Genomic DNA, 20,670 nt, shown 5'->3' with positions numbered 1-20,670 from the left:
TTGCAAACTTGGCAAAATGGGAATTTGGAACAGAATTCATTTGGTTTAGAAAGATCAAGAAATATGACCTTTTTAACACTTTGAATATTGAGCAAGTTGTACCTTTTAGGCACATTTTAAAAATGTCAAGTAATTCACTGGGGCCTTTGAAAAAATTCTATTTTCTGTCACAAGTGCACAAATAAGAAAGCTTTTCTCAACTCAATTACTCTGAACTTGCCCTTTATTGAGTTAGAACCTACTAATCCCAGTCTATATCTGAATTTCCTATTCTAACTTCATTCTTTCTGCTTTGGAAATAGCATTCGCATTCCATCAGTTAGACCCAAAAATAAAGAGTGGAAATTTCTGTGGAATTCCATCGTGAAAGTCACTCTGTTTTTGGGCCCCACCTTGAAAATATGATCGTTCTCAATATCCATTCTTCTCATCTTCCCCAATTTTTGGCTATGTAGTCAACCTGGCATAAAGCCTACATTTCCCAGCTCCCCTTGCAGCTAGGTGTGGCATCTGGCTAGGTGTTAGTCAATGAGATATGGGACGCGTCCTTAAAGGGAGGGGATATGCCTTTCATCGTCATCTCTGCTCTCTGGAATGTGGACTTAATGGCCAAAGCTTCAGCAGCTATTGTGGACCAAAGTGTGACCAGGAGTACAAAAACCAGGCAGCAACTAGATAGAAGAAGCCCAGATCCCTCACATATGGAACCCCACATAAGCCCTGGACGGACCACTTCTAGATTTTCTGAATGCGAAAGAGAAAGAAACTTCATTTCTTGATGTGCCTTTGTCCCCTCATTTCTTACAGCCAATGCTAATTTCAATTCATACAAGTCATACCTTCCAGAGAAAGCTGATTTTCCAGAACAAGTCAGTGACAAGAAAAAGTTAGAATTTGTCTTTCGTTAAGAAATTTACAAAGGTGGGTGCCTGGGTGGCTCCGTCAGTTAAGCGTTTGTCTTCAGCTCAGGTCCTGATCTCAAGGACTAAGATTCAGCCCCTGCTCAGTGAGGGGTCTGCTTCTCCCTCCGCCCCTCCCCATGCATGTGCTCTCACTCTCTTTCTCAAATGAATAAATAAAACATTTTAAAAAAATAAAAAAAAGAAATTTACAAAGGTGCTTTTGATTCTACACCCTTACAGGAAAGAAGCCAGCCAGCCCTGCTTACGCTGATGGTGAAGATCACGGGCTCCAGATCTTCGTAGGTGATCTTTATCTTTTCAGCTGCGCTCTTTGCCTGTACATCGGTCTCTGCAACCACAGCACAGATGATGTGGCCCACGCAGAGCACCTGCGGAAGGTACGGGCACGAAGCAGGTAGAAGCATATCTGTAGAAACCGTCTTACTCACCCGTGGCTGGTGTTTTCGTTCTCATTGTTTAGCAATAATAACCACACTGGAGGTCATGTTCAACCACATGTGCTTGGCTAACAAACATTTCAACTAAAAAAAGAATTTAAATATTACAGATGATTCCATTGGCCATTTTACTCAAAGAATGTCAGCCCCCAAGGGGGTGTGAGATTGGCTGTGACCTGAATCTGCTGTGTCCTCTGTCAAGCTTGGTTCTCACGTGTCATCTTCATGGTATCATTTATCATTTTAGAGTTTAAAGATAAGGAAAATGTTTTTTGTGCAAAGTGATTCCTGTTAGGAGCTATACTGTGTCCCCTTCTTCCTCCCAAACTCGTATGTCGAGTCGAAGCCCTGAATCTCCAATGTGGTGGTATTTGGAGACGGGGTCGCTAGAGGGGTAATTAAATGTAAGTGAGGTCGTCAGGGTGGCACTCCAGTCCAATATGACGGATGTTCTAACAAGAAGAGAAAGGACACCAGGGAGGCTCACCCACAGACAGAGGTCGTGTGGGGACACAGCGGGAGGATGGCTGCCCGCAAACCAAGAAGAGAGGCCTCCGGAGGAACCAAACCTGCCAGTGCCTTGATCTCGAGGGATCAGCCACCAGAACTGTGAGAAAATAAATTTCTGGCTTTTTCCAAGTGATCCAGTCTGTGGTATTTTGTAATGGCCTCCCGAGCAGATAATATAACTCTTAAGCAGCAGCTGACCTCTTCGTCTGGAGTGCAACCAAGAGAACAGTGATTCGTTTCGTGGCCGAGGGAGAAACAGTCTATGTGACTCACGGAGATGGGACGATACTAGCTAACCCTTACCGAGAGCCTTCAGGTGCCAAGCACTGTGGTAAGCGTTTCACATGCATTAACTCATTTAAATCTCACAACGACACCGTGGGGTTGGTGCTATGATGGGTCCCATTTTACAGATAATGATACCCAAAGGCACACGGGTAGTGCGGGTAGAACAGCAACCGAGGTAGCCTGGTTCCAAAAGCAGGTGTTCAGTGAAAGATCGTAGAATTGAATTAAAAGGTCAAGGGGGCAAGAGCACCGTGATCGGTGTAAGCGACACCGTTAGCGGTGTAAGAGTCAGTGGGGGCGGGGTGTGTATGTGGCGTTGGTCCAGGAAGGGAGGAAGTCAGTATAAATAACAGGGAGTAGCTGTATTTCTTGTATTCTCCTTTCTAGTTCTTTCTAGGGTATTCTTTCCGGATACAGCCAGGTCCTACATTTATTCTTCAGACCAGGGTCAACTGAGCACACAGTGGGAAGGCTAGGACTAGCTTCTCTGCAATAAATGTCCTTTTTACGATGTAATTGCTAAGCCTGCCTGAATAAAAATGTGAGGTGTAGAGAGAAGGTATAAAAATTCACACCTCTATCCCCCAATGGGTGGGGGTGGGGGGTGGCTGAAAACCAGCTGAGGGGGTACCTTGGTGGTTGTCTGCACAAAGTTGCCTGAAAAGGCACATTCTGTACCTCATCTGCGGCCATCAGCTTGTCCTCCTCAGTCCCGTTGGTGCCTGGAATGTCCTCAGCTGTTATCACATCAACCACCCCAGGCAGTTCAAGGGCCTCAGACCAATCAATTGATCTGAAAAGAGATAAATATTTAAGAAATAGAAATCAGCAAACTCTGAGGGCCCCAGACCTAAGGGAGGGATAGAACATTGTTGAAAATCAAAATATATGACCACTGGTCCAGCTTAGGTCCTGACCAATAACAGCTGACCTGCCTCAGGATCCAGGAGGCTCCCTGCTGGGTCAGGGTAACCCTTCGCTGCTGGAGGGGAGCTGGAGCTGGGGCCCGTGTGGCTGTGGCAAGGGACCTTCTTAGGAAGTTTAGGACAGTGGGCATTTACCATTCAGAAATGCAGTATTTCGGGGCTTTATCGCCAGCTGGGTATCGCGCTACTCAGAGTTACTCCTGGGAGCTGTGCCTGGGGCTCCAGCAGAGAGCTGAAGAGTTGTGAGGTTAGAACTGAAGCAAGGAGCCCATAACCACTGCTTTTGTTCTCTCTTTCTTAATGGTCATTTCCAGATCCCCTCCGCTCCTCCTCCTAGGGATGGTGACCTTTTCTTTATTCTTTCAATTTTAGGATCTCTGGGTTCAGGACACTGCAGAACAGGCACATTCTTCCGTGGGAAACTGCAGGTGTGCTTTTAAAAGTTTTTTTTGAAAGCTTCCCATTTACTTACGTGATTTTTGCATGGGCTCTGGTGCTGGTCACCAAAACCATGAAAAGCTCTCTATCCACCATCGGAATGTCATCACAAAATATGGCTTCACCTGTCGCATGTTTAAGACCTGAGAGGTGCATGACGGGGCGTCCCACTGGGTCTTGGAGGGCCTGGTGAGAATCCACACTCTGCAGACGGAGATGAGAGTTGCCCTGGGAAACTTGAATCTCCAGAAGTGTTCTGGCCAATTACCAACACTCCTGATTCAGGATTAAGAAATCATTCACCCTCAGGCAAAAAGCCCTGGAGTGGGTCAGATGGTAAATGTGACAATTTGATGATGTAACTAGACTGGGAAATTGTCCTGTCGGTTATGTCGCAATGCCGACCTTTTCGCAGCATTGTGAAATAGGTGAAAGGGCGCCCTAGCTTTTCCTTTTGGCATCTTCTTTTTCCGAGTCCTTCCCCTGGACTTTTTCTGGAATTCAGAGGGTCTCCCTGTCTGCTTTCTTAGCTTTCTCGTGACCAAACTGTTCACAGCTGAAGTGATCATGATAATAAAGCCTAAAGTGATATAAATCCTGATGGTGGGGGACCAAAATCAAAGCCAAATGCTTGAGGGCCAACTTGAATGGGGTTTGGGTAGGGGAGAGGGGAGGAGAGCCAATGACAGTAGAGTCCCCCCGGATCTACTTGCAGGCTGTCCCCGCAAGTGGCCCAAAAACATCACTGGGAGGATAAGGGAGATGGAGAAAGGGTTTGCTCTGGAACTCTTCTCAGGGACGATCTGTGTGTAGATGGGGTGGGGGGAGGGGCTGGGTGCTAACAGAGAATAATAGATACTTTCTAAATTGTCCTTCAAGGAGGGGGCGTGGTTCATGTACTGGCAGGGCTCTTGTTTCTCGGGCTGGAGATCAGACCTTGGCAATCAGGGCTGGAGGCTGAACCTTGCTACTGTCTTGCTCAATCCTCCCCCCACACTTGGCTTGGGTGCTCTTCAAACAAATGCCCAAGGAACAGCAGTCGGAGGAGATTATCAGTTATTAGTCAGGTGGTCAAACCATTCCAGGTTGGTTCAGCCTCAAGCATGTATAGTGGTAGCTCAGGCCTGATCCTAGATTCAGTGTCTCCCTGACTTGGCTCAAACAAAGGGCAACATACCAGCAAAAACAAGAAGGTCAGAATTATAAATCCCAACTCTGATGTGCTTGCTTTGTTCACATAGCTATAGCTTTTCTCTTAGTTTCCAGCTTTCTATTAAATTATACTCACTGACCTGGTACCTCTGTACTCCCTGCGGTCCTGTGATGGGGAAATCTTCTAGAGCACTTAGGAACTGGTCTGAAATTTCAGGATAATGATGACCGTCCTGAGAGACAATTCAAAACAATAAAGATGAACTGATTAGTCTGTGATTAAACTGGGCTTTGATGTGTGTGAAAATGACTCGGCTAAAGCATCTGAGAAATTACAAGGCCAGGGCAGCCTGGAGGACCACAGTCCACAGCACCTCCCAGGATCTCCCTTTGTATGAAGGCATCTTGCCCTCCCTCCCTTTCTAGATTAGGAGGAACTAGACTGATCTCAGTCTGGTCCTCAAGTCATCCTGAGGCTGGAGAGGCCTGTCAGAGAGCTGAATAAAAGCAGGAGAAGCAAGCAAATTGGGGTCTGGGCCAGCCAGCCCAGAGGGAGCTGGAGTTCACCGTACACAAAAGAGCCCACATCCTGATGGCTTTTCTCAGCAACGCAGCAGTGAAACTGGGAAGGCTCTTGGGTTTCTGAAACATACCAAGTGTCATGACTCGGAAATGAATGGCAGCGATGATTGCCCTGGTGAATGTGGCTGGTGGGGGTCTACCTCTGAGGACGTGGAAATGGGACACTGTGGGTGATGTGAAGAGCATTGGGTGGGATGTGGTTGGAAACGGGTACAACGTAGGGTGAGAGTTATATTCATAGGGAAGGAAAGAGAGAGTGCTTAACTTATTCCAGAAGTTTCCAGTCAGAAATTCTAGAAAGCAGCCACTTAAATAGTTGCATACAAATAAATTTTCATATTTTTTTGAAAAATAAAATGTTACAAAATTTTATCTGACATTTTATATTGAATATAAACTTTCAGAAGAGGCAAACCTAATCTCTAATGCCATGAAACAGATCAGAGGTTGCCTGGGGACAGGGCTGGGAGGACTGACTACAAAGGAGGCAAAAGGTAGTTTTAGGGGTGATGAAAATACTCTATACCCTGTTTGAGGAGGCTACGTGGGTTTGCACATTTGTTAAAACTCACTGAGTTTAAATAGGTGCATTTATTATATGTAATTATACTTCAGTAAAGCTGAGTTGAAAAGAAAAAGCAATTGTCCACTCTAGGCACGCACCGTGCTGCTGTGTTGCTCAGGGCATGCAGTGAATGTCTGTGAAATGCAGACAGCCTGGTGTGCTGGACCTCAGATAGTAGCCCTCCAGGGCTGAACGCCCGAAGGAGGGATGGCTGGGAACGGCCAAGGCCTAACTCAGAGCAGGTGACAGGTAATGGCCTGGGCTGCTCACAAGACAGGTTGCAAAAAGAGTGGAAAAGCCGAGGCTTTTGGCTGTAAGGATCACAAGAACGCCGGAGCACTTACAGGCATAAACTTGGCCAGCTTCTTCAGTGCCTGCAGAACTTCCAGGTAGAATTTGAAGAAGAAACTGACCACCAGAGACCTCTTGAATTCCACTTTCCCCCCTGGAGCCCAGCCTGGGAGGGAGACTTCTTCCAGAAGCAGCCGGCAGGCTTCCTCCAGCATCAGCTCATTCCAGGGCCTGGGGGGTTGGAGGCAGGGAAGGGACGAGCTCAATTGCACAGCATGCACTAGATATTGGGCCGCGACAATTTAGAGAACCCCAGGTCTCCTTTTATGAGTTGGAAGGGAACTTAGAAATCACCTAACCAAGTCTTTCAGGAAAATCCAGGCACTGAGTGACCGGAGAGTCATGGCAGAGTAAGGATGGGACCGTTTCACTGCGACATGAACCAAGCACTTCTGAGAGCCAGACCATGCTGGGACCAGGCATTACACAAACAGCCCATTGAGGACAATTCCATTAGGAACTGGACAGGCCTTTATTGAGGAAGAAATCGTGTGGACCCTAGGGGCAGCCATCAGTGCCCTTGGACACTGGCTGGTGTGGGTTTGCTGGAGTGCTGGTGTGTGTGTGAGGGCTGCGGCTGAATGTGGTCCCAGGCCAGTTTTGTTATATCCCTCACCCAAGGAGTGGTCCCTCGCTGTTCAAAGTCAAGTGAGGTTTGATTTATTAGCAAAATTACCAAGAGAACAGGCAGTGGTTCTACAGATAGGAGTTTCCATCTTCCCAGGGCTGTTAACAACACTGACCAGAGCCAGATTTCCACCTTTTTTTTTTGTTTGTTTGACATTAAGTTTCACCTTTGGGGAGCAGGGTTTGCTGCTTACCTCCCCACGAGCTGTTGGCAGGATTTCTGTGCGCTGATCGTCGTGGCCCCAACCCCTCCATAGGAGACACTCAGGTCCTCAATGGTGTCTGTGCCTTCCCGGAGGAGGACTCGCATGCCAGCGTTCACATCGGCTAAGGCATTTTGCTGGCACTGAGCCTGTCGGAAGGCTGACACAAATTCCCACTGTGGAGACAAAACCATTTGGGGTCTTTTGACATGTCAAAACTAAGAGCATGGTTTCTGCTTTTTGGTGTCACTAGTTCATTGCTTAGACTCAACCCAAGGGAACACTAAAGTCATTTGGCACAATCAGAGGACAAGTTGGGGGCCACCAAAGGCCCATCCCCAGTGCCTGATACCCTTGAGGAAAGGGGATCACTCTACACTTTTCCTGAGGCCAAGATGCCGGGATCATGTCCGTGTGCTCTGTTTCCAGGGGCTCTTCCCTCTAGTCTCCAGATGCTTCTGTCTTTGTGAGGATGGAGGTGCCCTCTCAGCACAGGCTCTTTCAAACTCGATTTGCTTACAGTGTGAAAGAGAGCCACCAAGGTTCTCGGTTTGTGGAAACGACTATGTTTCCACTTTGCAAAAGTCACAAAGGAGTCAACTAGAACTTTCTAACAGTGGACTAGGGAATCTTGTATCAGGAACAAGAGTCAGGAGGGCGATGTCTGCCCCACTGGGCTCTTTGGGACGGTGACTGTGGGTGTTGTGACGCGGAGTTAATGGCGATGACCTGTGTCTCAAGTGTGTTTCCATCTGTGGGGCCACTGAGGGCGCTGTGTTAGAGTTGGCCTGGTTTTCTGTCTGGGGACTTTACATTTGACTAGAACATGTCTCAAACTTTCCACTGCCAAGGAAAAATAAATGAAGGGGACACATGGCTGAAGACATGACTTAATATAAGACTTCCTGCATAGCCAAGCTAACTCCTGGCTTTTGATCAGTGTGTGTGTGTGTGTGTGTGTGTGTGTGTGTGTGTGTGTGCTGAATTGCCTCTCTCTGGGAAGACTGTCCTCTTGGATTCAGGTACAGTTTTGGGGAGAGACACGGAGCATGGAGTGAGGACAGAGGATCCGTGCCACAGCCAGCTGGGTGGTCACGTCAACCCCAGATAGCCTGTGTTAGCAAACACTTGGAGGCACTTCTGTTCCTAGGAGCTGTTGGACTTATTGGAGTTGGGGAGGCCCAGCCCCAGCGTCAGCCTCTTTGTGGGTCAGGGAGAAAGGCTCATTCCATAGCCCGGGAGCTTTAATTTCCGCCTCCCAGAGTCGATCTGTAGACACAAAGGGGTGTGGAAGCACAAGCGCCTGCCCTCAGCCGGCCCCACCCCATAGCTGAAACAACTGCTCCAACCCCACAGCCCAGAGCTGCTCGCCCAGGGGTGTCTGAGGGCTTTGGCGCTGGGCCAGCCCATAGTGTACAGGAAACAGGTTTTCGGGGCTGAGTTATTTTCCTTCCATCTGTTTGCAGATTTCTAACGATGACTGCATGCAGTTATGAAAAGGGAAAAAACAACTCTCAAACGCCACCAGCAGAATTCTTACCTTTTGAGAGTGAGGGATGTACACAGATTCCAAAATTTCCTCCGGCTTAAGGTCTGCACTTGCCAACCCGGCAAGAAAATGTTCATTTAGAGGAATCTGCCGTGTACCTTCTGTTGAAGAAAATGGTATTTCTTCTCAGCTGCAACAAGGAATGCCTGAGTATCCTGTACTCTGATATGTCAGTGGCAGAGCAGAGAAGGGTGAGGCAGCGGTGCATGTGCACGACAGTCCGGGGCTCCCCCGTTCCCCTGCCCAGGGAGGGAGGCAGTGGCTGCTCTGCTCTCATGTGCCCTGTGAGCTGGGGCTCCGGCCCCCTCCCAGGCCAGTCAAGCAGAGGCAGCGCTGTGACTGAGGGAAGGGCTTAGCTTCCGCAGAAACAGGGTTCATCTCCACTACAGGCAGAGCTCAAATCTTTGCATTTGCTTTTTGTTCTTGCTGCTGCTGCTGGATACCTACACTCTTTTTTTTTTCTTCTTTTTTTTTTTTCTTTTTTATTTATTTGGCAGAGAGAGATCACAAGTAGACAGAGAGGCAGGTAGAGAGAGAGAGAGAGGGAAGCAGGCCCCCTGCTGAGCAGAGAGCCCGATGCGGGACTCGATCCCAGGACCCCGAGATCATGACCTGAGCCGAAGGCAGCGGCTTAATCCACTGAGCCACCCAGGCGCCCCTGGATACCTACACTCTTAAAAGCAATTCACAAAACCCCCTTCCTGTCCAGCTGTTACAATGTGGCAGCCGGAGCCATACCCCCTGTTATAAAAGTGGTTTGCGGCTCCACAGTGGGGGGGGGGGGGTCTGCCCTTGACAAAAGCAGTGAGATGCTGCTTGGAATGTAGGGGTGGTCCCGAAGGAGGCAGAGGTGCCCCAAAGGAGCCCCTGCTGACCCTTGCTGGCCTGTCCTGCTGCTGGGCTGGTGAGCTCATCCACCAGCCTTGCCAGAGCTGGGCTGCGCTCAGGGTGGACGTGGCTTGGGCAAATCTCGAAAATGGAGACCTTAAGCCAAAGGGACTGACCAGCACCCCAGTAGAAGAACGCGGCCAGTACGAGTACTAGACTACTAATGCACAGAGGGCTCTGCATGGGGCCAGGCTGTCCTTGCTCTCCTGATGCTCCAGAGTCTTTATTTTGTCTTTCCTAGTCTTTGGGGGCCAGGCTGGAGTTGTCTTGGGCCACAGGCAGGGGGGACTCAGGAGAATGGCTGACAGGGTCAGGCCAGGGTCAGGCCTCTTGGCTCCTCCCTCCTGGGCGGGCCCCATGCCAAGCTGAATAGGGTCACGAGAGCTTTTCCTCTACCTCCCCCCACTTAGGGATGGGCTCATATTATGGCCAACAAACCCCTTGGGAGGGTTACAGTCGCCTGTGATATAATTCCGGGTCAGACACACCCCCAAAGTCATGTGGGGAGCAGACTGATAGCTTCCCTGCATCCCGTCGCCCATAGGAGGGGTAAAGGACTGGCAGGCCGAGTGGGGTGGACAGAAGGAGAGGGCATCTGATGGGCTGTCGGGGAGGGGTGGGTAGGGCAACCACAGGGAGAAGCAGAGGCCCTGGGGAGGCAGCCTGTTGCAGAGAGTGGTCCCCCCCCCCATGTCTGTCTCTGCAGGTGACCTCAGCTGGGCGGCTGGATGGACGATCCAGGCTGTGCCCAAGCTGTCAGCACAGCCTGGTGCACAGGACCCAGTGAAGGGGCATGTGGCCATCCCCGGAGAAGCGGCGGCACAGAGGGAGAGGAACATTTCAGGAGACCGGGGTAGTTTTGCATGGAACGGCCGCAAGGGAACGGTGTTTCCAGCCAGCATGCAAACTTAGTCATTCCCTTCCTCCTGTCCCCAGAGGGCCCGTGGTGTGGGCGGTGTGTCTTCCCTAGACTCTGGCTTCAAACCCAGCACCTGAGCCGGGTGCGCATGAAGAGGAGGAGGGAGCAGTCCTCAGGCAGCAGACAGCCTTCCGCTCAGTTGTCACACACCACCCGGGCTGTCACAGGCTGCGGTGGGGCCGGTATGGCGTGGGTGTGCATGTGGAGCCAGCAGGAGGCACCAGCCACTCCCTGGCCTCCCTGTGCCTTCCTCTGGAGCCCGAGTTCCCCGTGCTGGATCAAGAACCAGAAACCAGGGCTTTCACTTATAGCTGTTCCCTAAAAAGACAGAAAATCCTAGGCACAGTTCAGAAAGTTCTGGGCTAGCTTACCTTCTGATATCACATTGAGGGTAGCATTGCCCACAGCCAAAACTGGATTCAGATCCGAATAGCAGTGCCGACTTATAATGTGTCCCCCTAAGGACTAAGAAGAGATAGTTAGAGCCTTGGTCTTTCTATCCCTCAGATCCTATGCCCCACAAGCACCTGCTTAAGTTCCTCTCACAGTGAAAGTGTCCCAAGGAGTCTTGGTCTTGTTGGCAGAGGGACTCCTTTCCGACCGTCTGGGGGGCCGCTCCTGCCCACTTTTTTGGATCGGGAAAGGAGCGGACGGTAACTATCACCCACAGAGCATTCCGTCTGTTCTATCTCTTCACACACACTCACTCACTTCTCTCAACAGTTCAGTGAAATTGGTGCCATTATCCCCATTTTTCAGATGAAGACACGGGGGCACAGAGGAGTTATGAAAGTTGAGCCCCGTCTCCCATCTAGGAAGGGGCAGGACTGGGATTCAAAGCCAAGTGGCCCATTGGGAACCACCCCCTGTTCAGCCTTGGCTACAGCACAGGTGGCTGGGATACCGGCTACAGAGCTGCTGTCCCGCATCTAACACTGCCTCTGTCAAGGCCAGACCCCCCCGTGGCTGTGCTGGGGCCCTGGGCTCCCACAGCAATGAGGGAGAGTGGCCCTTTTCCTCTTCTGGGATCTGGCTGAGTCTATAGCATTTCAGAACTTGGGAGAGAAATGACTGGCCATTCAACTTAATACTCTCCTCCCCACACAGTGATGGTGCCTCCTGTGACCACCTTGGGTGGCTGCAGTCTGCGCTGGGCCAACCATGAGGACAGGGAACCCCATTCCTCAAGGAACAGCTTGAAGTTCAAGTTCTTGTTTCCATTGAGCTGAATTTACCTCCCTGGATTTTCCCGATCAGGCATACTTCTACCCTCTGTGGCTATATGAAGTAAATCACATCTATCCTCATGAGTCTGTATATATTTGAAGGCAGTGCTCGCCATCCCTCTGGATGTCCCAGTCCCCACCATTCCTCTTTCTGATGTGGTTTCCAGCCCTGCACTCTCCTGACATCATCCCCTCATCAGGCTGCAAGGTGTTACTCAGAGTTCTTGGCAGGAGGAATCCCTGGAAGAGCTTTTTCAAAGGAAATATGTCCTTCCTTGGTTCCCCATATCCCAAGGATTTCTCACATACCATTTGGGAACACGCCTATCTTGAAAACCCATGTCTCTTCTGTTTCTTCTGAGGTCAGAAACAGCCAGACTTTAAAGTGTGACTCTCAGATCTGAGCATTATTCTCCAGCTATGGTCTGAACAGTATGGAGTAGAGAAGGCTACCCTCCTTATTTTAGGTATAATACTTCTGTTAATGCAACCTTAAACTAAATTAGGTTCTTTGATAGTCTTATGAAATTAGCAAAATTATGACCTCCTTTCCCCACTTGCATTGCTATTTGGCTATTATAGTGAATTTGACTTAGAATCCTCTTTTAAATATATTTTTTAAATGTTTGTTAAATTTTAAGTGTTTGTTTATTGTGCCTGTCGTTTCAGTCTGCTGAGACCTTTTTGCATACTGATTTTACCAGTGCTTATTTCAACACTGCAGCTGAGATTAAGAAATAGGTGCAGGGGCGCCTGGGTGGCTCAGTGGGTTAAAGCCTCTGCCTTTGGCTCAGGTCATGATCCCAGAGTTTCCTGGGATCGAGCCCCGCATCGGGCTCTCTGCTCAGCAGGGAGACTGCTTTCCCCGCTTCTCTGCCTGCCTCTCTGCCTATCTCTGTTTGTGAAATAAATAAATAAAATCTTAAAAAAAAAAAAAAGAAATAGGTGCAGTGTGTGTGATGAGTGGCCCCCAGAACATACTGCCATATTCCGGATCTGCTGGCCTGCCAGAGTCTTCAGCTGCTTCAGGAGGGCTCGGTATGTCTGAGTTTTCTCCTCTGGAAGCTCGGAAACTCGCTCAGCCAAGATGTCTTTCACTTGGGCCAGACTGCAGCCAGCACCTATCGTCAGTCCTAGGAAGCAAGTTGTTTTTACAGGTGACGTGGGTGGAGCCAGCGTGGCGCCGGCGCGTTGGCTCTCTTCACCGGCTGCACAGAGAATCACTGGGAACCTACAATAGCACAGATACCTCACTCCCAGATCAATTCAGTCAGAATTTCTGGACACAGGGTTTTTTCAACAGCTCCCCAGGTAGTGCTGTGCAGCTAGGAGGAACCCCTGGGCTGGTCTGTGCTCTTCTTTAGACAAATATAAGGAAACAGGCAAGAAAGAAGGAATGGCAGTAATGACTAGCAGGTGACAGACCCTACCAGGACTTTCCCCATCCTGAGCACAGTGAAACAATGCAAAGCTGTTTGTGACTAAGGGGAAGAAATCTGATGGCATTAAAGTAATGACAAGGGACTTTCAGTCACTTAGATCACTCTATAACCAATAATGCTTTGTCGCGGATTTGCACCCCTGCGGGCAGTGCTGCTACTCAACATCCCTGACAAGCAGTTCCACGAGGGCACGGCCAATCTGAATGAACGCAGCTCCCGGAGGGGCATCCCCAGATATTATGTTGGGTGTTGTTGGGGGTCCCCAGGGAGTGGCCGGGAAGTGGGAGCGATGGGAGAGCATCCAAGAAGACTGGGGCGATGCTATTTGCTCCTAGATGAGGAAGTGAGTAACGATTGAAAGGTGTTGCCGGCATGCTTGTTCGTATCGGCACGCCACTATACCTGCTCGGGTTTTCCCTACAACAGGGAAGACACAGGTTCAGATCAGTCTTTGAAAGTGAAGAAGTCACCCAAACCATCAGGAGATCACTTCTCCAGCCTTTTAAAATGACTCCTTGACTTCCCTGGGTTTGTGAGATGAACGGCTCACACATACAGTCTGATTTGACATCACTTCCAGGGCTGGATTCTAACTTTAGTTAGTCTGTTTTCAGCAGGTCGCAGGCTAGGCTTTGATTTTTCTCTTGTGGATTAACCTTTGAAGAGACGGTTTTACCCTCCCACATAGCTTTATCTTTTATCAATATTAAAAGTGTAGTTGGCACAATACCTCTCCCATCCCTGCCAACACACCCACCCAACACATTACACACCTGCAGTTTCAGTCATCACAGCTAACCTAAGTGATCAGGGAAACCACTATCTGTTCCTTATTATCCTTATAGGAAGCAGATCTTGCCTTAAAGAACTCAACTTCTCCCTCCCCCTGGAATGTCTCAACCTAGAGCCCGCATCCTGTTGCTGCTCAGTGTTTCATGAAAGGCACTCCGCAACGTGGAAGTCCACCCCAGACCTCTCAGCGATGGATCTTCACTTTCTATTACCACAGGGTCCATTGGAGCTTGGTCTTTAATTCTGCAAAAATCCATACTTTTCTCTCCAGAGCACTGGGAAGTCCAAACTTGTTTCCTGCCATGCATTCCCTCCTACCCTATAGACCCAGAGCCTTATCAGTAGGGAAGAAGTCAGAAATAAAAAGATGCTGTTGTTGTCAGTGGTGATGGCATTATTATTATTTTAAGGTCAGAAGCATTGTACAGACCAGCATGACCATCTCGTATTCGACACAGGTAAAACAGCGCAGTGCAGCCCTGGGAGGGAGTGAAAGGCTGGCTATCTACTCTGCTCTATTTTGGTTACTTCGTGCTAGGCTTGACATGGCTATACTGAGAAAACTCTGTTTACTGTATTTCTATTCATGTTTTATTCCATCTTTGGTCAAAAAACCTAGCCTGTATTTCAATAGAATTGGAAAGAGCTCCGATTTTGTTTATTCTCAGAATGTGGGTTTTGTTCTAACTTCATGTTTTTCAGAGTGCAGGGGTCTACGGGATGAAGAGGTACGGACTTTCTGGAGCACTTATTGTATTAAAGATTTTGAGAGGAAAACCTGTACACCGAGTCAGACATGTATGTGGTTTGGATCAGCATGCACAATTTACATAAACATAAGCCTTCACAGAAATTTATTTCCCGTGGCGGGGGGGGGGTTCTGGGATGGGGGGGAACACACAATTTGGCTCCAATGTACCTCTCCCCCACCAATGTTGGCATTCTTCTGGACCTTAGGAAAAATTTGGGAACCTTGGGAAAAGTTCTTGGAGGAACATTCTGCCACTAGAGGGTACTCACACTTTAATTTTAAGAGGGCCTGAGGAAGGCATATTGGCTTCCTCAGATGTCAGAATCTGGCTCTACTTTGTTTGCAGATCCAAACTGAACAGTCCATTCCAACAACCAACTGGGCAGGCCACGGAGTGGGCCTGGGAGATGGGGAAAAGCTCATCAAGTGAGGAAAAGAGTTCTCAATTGTAAATGGGAGATGTGTGGCTTGGTGTCCTGGCCACCGGCCAATTTGGGGGAACTAAGGCAAGTCTACTCTCCTTTTGCAACTTGGCTCCCTCATGAAGAATTCCTAAGAATGAGGGATTTGGGTAACCCCGAGGAATCTGAATTGTGTTCTGAAGGTCCTCTCAGGCACAGACATAAGGGGGCTCAGTGACAGGGGGATGGTGAAAAGTCTCCCCTCTCCTCTGAACAGAGCATCTTATTTTCATTTATTTATTCTGTTCAAGATTTTTTTTTTTTGAGGACAGGGTTGGGGAGCTAGAGAAGTCCGAGGACTGGGCTAAATGATAGCTGGGGTGAAGATAAAGGAAGGTTTCTCCTGCCTTAACTTCCTGCCTATCCTGGTTACCTCTGCTCCCCATCCACCCGTTCTGACCCCCTCTTCTCCTCCTGCTCTCACCAAGATTTCCCCAAGTCAAAGCACATTCCTTTCATTTTCCCAGGGAGATGCGGATGTGCTATGGGAGTTGTCCGGAGGCTGGACCTGTAAAGCTGCAGTGTGGGGCGGAATGAGGACGGGTCCCTTCCCTTGCAAATGGGTAGGTGATGCCGTGGAGAGGCACACTTGCTGGTCTGCTGGGCGGCCTGAGTTTGGCTGATGACAATCAGGAGCCAGGAAGGTAGGACCCTGAATGGCAGTGATACAGGCAAGGGGGGTCCCCTCCCCTTCCTCCTACAGACGCCCACAAGTACACAATGGCCTACAAGTCAGTCTTAGCTTTCTGTTCAGTCTACCTCCTTGCTGCCTAAGTTAATAAAGTCATCAATACCACTGCATCCCAAATTCAGGTTCCTGACCTACTCATTCATTTATTTTTTTCCCATTAATTCATTCGTCAGTCATTGAAGCGAGCACTTATATGCATGTATCGTACTATATGCATGAGCTCACATGCTAGGAGCTCTGGGGGGTGAGGAAAGGAGTAAAATAAGGTTCCTTTTGTCAAAGGGTTTGCTGTGCAAAGTCTTGCAGGTTTTCTGTCTACTTTGTGAGTACCCGCCTTGCCTCATGTAGTAGCATTTGCACGTAGTGGGCCCTTAAGAATGTTGTAAGTGACTGGGGTGTTTGCCTGGGCAGGTCTTTGTCTCATTTTACCTCTTGCCGTTGTCCGCATGAAATAAGTAGCATTCGAGTGCCAGACAATATTTCTTCTACTTTCTCCTTGCAAACATCCTCCCTCCTAGAAATTGACTATCAACCGATGGATAGCACTAGTCCCTTGCTGTCTTCCCATCAAAATTACACTGCAAATTTATTGTCTTTAGGTCACCATGGCACTTTATAGGCAAGAATCCTGCAGGTGACTATAAGGTCTTGAATGATATCATCTGAATACTTCATATTCTGTGCAAAGCTTTTGATAATAAGGTTTTATGGCAGGGATATTATATCACATGAAAGAAATGATGAAGAGTTGCAAATAGGTCAGACAAAACTAAGGTGTAAGTAGGTTCCAAGCTCCTTGGCAAGTGTAAGCTTTGGGCAGGCAATGGTTCACCAGGGTTTTCCTAAGAATACCAGGAACTCACCATCACTTGTTTTGGATACCACACTGAGCTCAGGAATCCTAGCAGGAGAGAGGAGAATTGGGTGAAAATGTCCTTGAGATTTCATTGCAGGTCCTGAAAAGTAAATATATGTATTTTAGAGAGATTTAGGAAACAGAAAATGCCCTTTTTTTTGGGCATGGAAAGTTTCTCATAAAAATATTCAGATACTAATTTTTTAAAAATTGAGAATAAATGTATACAGATATAAAAGCAGTGGCTATATACCCTGCAAAGTAAACTTATAAGGATGCTCTTCCAGTACAAGTATTTACTTATTTTTTATATATATAAAATAACGGATGGGAGGTTCTTAGAAAGGTCTTACACATTGGAACCAGGAGACATATATAAGAATATTCATAATAAGAAACATACAACCTACTGAAACTGAAGCAGGAAGAAATAGAAAATTTGAACTGACCAATTACTAGCAATTTGAAGCAGTAATCAAAAAATTTCCAACAAATAAAAGTCTAGGACCAGAGAGCTACACAGGTGAATTCCACCAAACATTTACTTTTTTTTTTTTAAGATTTTATTTATTTATTTGACAGAGAGAGATCACAAGCAGGCAGAGAGGCAGGTAGAGAGAGAGGAGGAAGCAGGCTCCCTGCTGAGCAGAGAGCCCGATGCGGGGCTTGATCCCAGGACCCTGAGATCATGACCTGAGCCAAAGGCAGCGGCTTAACCCACTGAGCCACCCAGGCGCCCCCCCCCTTTTTTTTTTTTGAAGAGTTTATTTATTTATTTGGCAGAGAAAGAGAGCGGGAGAGCTTAAGCAGGGGGAGCAGCAGAGAGAGAGGGAGAAGCAGGCCCCTGGCTGAGCAGGGAGCTCGAAGTAGAGCTCAATCCCAGAACTCTGGAAACATGACCTGAGCCAAAGGCAAACTTTTAACAGACTGATCCACCCAGGCGACCCTATACCAAACATTTAAAGAAGAGATAACACTTATTCTTCTCAAACTATTCTAAAAATAGAAAAGAAAACTTCCAAATTCATTCTGTGAGGCCAGTATCACTCTGCTACCAAAACCAGAGAAAGACATGACTAAAAACGAAAACTACAGGCCAATAGATCTGATGAACATGAATGCAAAAATCCTCAACAAAATTCTAGCAAACTGAATTTAACAGTACATTAAAAAAAAAATCATTCACCACCGTCAAGTAGGACTTACTCCTGGGACGCAAGAGTGGTTCAATATCCACAAATCAATCAGCTCCATGGATCACATCAGGAAGAGAAAGGATAAAAACCATTGCAATATATGCAGAAAAGACACTTACAAGGTACAACATCCACTCATAATAAAAACCCTCAACAAAGTAGGCTTAGAAGGAACATACCTCAATATAATAAAACCCTACAGCTAACAACATACTGAGTGGGGAAAAACAGAGAGCTTTATCCCTAACGTCAGGAATAAGACAAAAGATGTCTAAGGACTAGTACTTAAACATAGTACTATAAGTCCTAGACACAACAATTAGACAACAAATAGGAAAAAGAACCACCCAAATTGGTAAAGAAGTAAAACTTTCACTGTTTGCAGATGTCATGATACTATATATAGAAAATCCTAAAGACTCCTCCAAAAATGACAAGAACAATGTAGAACTGATAAATGAATTCAGTAAAATTGCAGGATACAAAATCAACGTATAGAAATCCATTGCATTCCTATACACTAATAATGCAGCAGCAGAAAGTGAAAGTAAAAAAACAATCCCATTTACCATTGTACCAAAAATCAGAAAATATTTAGGAATATACTTAACCAAAGAGATAAAAGACCTATATTCTGAAAACTTTAAAATACTGTTGAAAGAAATTCAAAATGACACAAAGAAATGGAAAGACATTCCATGCTCATGAGTTGGAAGAACAATATTGTTAAAATGTCTATACTACCCAAAGCAATCTACAGATTTAATGCAATCTTTATCAAAATACCAACAGCATTTTTGTTTTGAAGATTTTATTTATTTATTTGACAGACAGAGATCACAAGTAGGCAGAGGAGCAGGATGAGGCTGCCTGCTGAGCAGAGAGCGCAATGTGGGGCTCGATCCCAGGACTCTGAGACCATGACCTGAGCCGAAGGCAGAGGCTTAACCCACTGAGCCACCCAGGTGCTCCACCAACAGCATTTTTTAGAGAACTAGAACAAACCTACAGTTGATATGGAACCACGAGAGACACCTCCCAAAGCAATCTTGAACAAGGGAAAAAACCACAGGTATCACAATTCTAGACTTCAAATTATATTACAAATCTGTAGTAATCAAAACAATATGGCATTGGCATAAACATAGACATATAGATCAATGGAACAGAATGGAAAACCCAGAAATAAACCCACAGTTATTTGGCCAATTAACCTTTGACAAAGCAGGCAAAAATATATAATGGGAGAAAGATGGTTTCTTCAACAAATGGCATTGGGAAAACTAGACAGCAATATGCAAAAGGATGAAACTGGACCACTTTCTTACACCTTACAAAGAAATGAACTAAAAATGGATTAAAAACCTAACTGCGAGGTCTGAAACCATACAAATCCTAGTAGAGAACACAGGCAGTGATTTCTCTGACAGCATCCATAGTAACATCCAAGGCAAGGGAAATAAAAGCAAAAATAAACTATTGGGACTATATCAAAATAAAAAATTTCTTCACAACAAAGGAAACAAGTAACAAAACTAAAAAGGCAACCTACTGAATGGGAGAAGAAATTTATAAATGACATATCAAATAAGGCATTAGTTTTCAAAATGTGTAAAAAACTTACACAACTCAACAACCAAGAACCAAATAATCCAATTAAAAATGGGCAGGAGATTTGAATAGACATTTCTCCAAAGAAGACATACAGATGTCCAACAGACACATGAAAAAGATGCTGAACATCACTCATCATCGGGGAAATGCAAATTAAAACTAGAGTGAGATATCACCTTGTATCCGTCAGAATGGCTAACATAAAAACCACAAGAAACAACAGGTATTGGTGAGGAGGTGGAGAAAAAGGAACTTTTGTGCACTGTTGGTGGGAATGCAAACTGGCACAGCCACTGTGGAAAACAGAATGGAGGTTCTTCAGAAAGTTAAATATTGGACTGCCTATTGAACTACTGGGTGTTTACCCCCCAAATACAAAAATACTAATTCAAAGGGAGAAATGCTCCTTTATGTTATTGCAGCATTATCTACAATAGCCAAATTATGGGAACAGCCTGGGTGTCCATCAGTAAATGAATGGATAAAGAAGATGTGGTGTATACACACAATGGAATATTACTCAGCCATAAAAAAGAATGAAATTTTGTCATTTGCAATGACATGGATGGAGCTAGAGGGTATGATGCTAAGTGAAATAAGTCAGTCAGAGAAAGACGTATATTATATAATTTCAGTCATATGTGGAATGAGCAAAGGCCAAAAAAAAAAAAAAAAGGAGAGAGACAACCTAAGAAACAGATTTTTAACTATAGAGAGCAAACTGATGGTTACCAGAGGGGACGAGGGTGGGCGATGGGAACTATGTGGTGGAGATTGAAGACCGCATGCACCACGGTGAGCACTGAGTGACATACAGAACTGCTGAATCGCCACATCGTATCACCTGGAGCTCATATGACACTGCATGTTGACTAGACTGGCATTAAAATTAAAAATAATAAAAAAGGAATATTTGTAATAGCCAAAACTTGGAAAGCACTCCATGTCCTTCAACAGTAGAACAGATGAGCAAACTGTACGCAGTCATATAATGGGACCCAGTAGTTACCTGCACCACTGGGAGTGTGTTTCAGGTCAAGGATGTTGAACAAACAAAGCAAATTGAAGAAGGGTAGTACTGTGTCAGTCTATCTCTGCGAAGTTCAAAAATATACTAAAGTAAATGACACGTGGCTTAAAGACTCAAATATATGTGGTAAAATTGTAAAAACAAGAAAGTGACTGACCATCGCCACATTCGGACTAATGACTGCTCTGAGAGGAAGGGAAGGGAAGGGGGTGTGGTTTTGGAGGGCTCAGGGGCTTTCCAAGTTCTTAGTAAA

At 46.6% G+C, this 20,670-nt stretch overlaps 1 protein-coding gene across 3 annotated transcripts in view; it reads right to left on the bottom strand.

The window, feature by feature from the left end:
• LOC125095839 (aldehyde oxidase 2) overlaps window positions 1-20,670 on the bottom strand; it is an 81,177-nt gene that overhangs the window by 43,969 nt on the left and 16,538 nt on the right. For all 3 annotated transcript variants that reach the window (XM_047722383.1, XM_047722381.1, XM_047722382.1), the window contains 10 exons: window positions 16,585-16,677; window positions 12,566-12,717; window positions 10,730-10,823; window positions 8,543-8,652; window positions 6,994-7,178; window positions 6,166-6,343; window positions 4,815-4,907; window positions 3,557-3,726; window positions 2,837-2,951; window positions 1,169-1,291 (listed from right to left, as the gene is read on the bottom strand). In XM_047722383.1, coding sequence (XP_047578339.1) covers window positions 1,169-1,291; window positions 2,837-2,951; window positions 3,557-3,726; window positions 4,815-4,907; window positions 6,166-6,343; window positions 6,994-7,178; window positions 8,543-8,652; window positions 10,730-10,823; window positions 12,566-12,717; window positions 16,585-16,677 — 1,313 coding nt within the window. The remainder of the gene's footprint in view (window positions 1-1,168; window positions 1,292-2,836; window positions 2,952-3,556; window positions 3,727-4,814; window positions 4,908-6,165; window positions 6,344-6,993; window positions 7,179-8,542; window positions 8,653-10,729; window positions 10,824-12,565; window positions 12,718-16,584; window positions 16,678-20,670) is intronic.

This window comes from Lutra lutra, chromosome 3 (genome assembly GCF_902655055.1).
Source record: "Lutra lutra chromosome 3, mLutLut1.2, whole genome shotgun sequence".
In the NCBI taxonomy this organism is placed as follows: domain Eukaryota; kingdom Metazoa; phylum Chordata; class Mammalia; order Carnivora; family Mustelidae; genus Lutra; species Lutra lutra.
The sequence above is the reverse complement of the archived record's forward strand: the minus strand, read 5'-3'. Positions and strand labels throughout refer to the sequence as shown.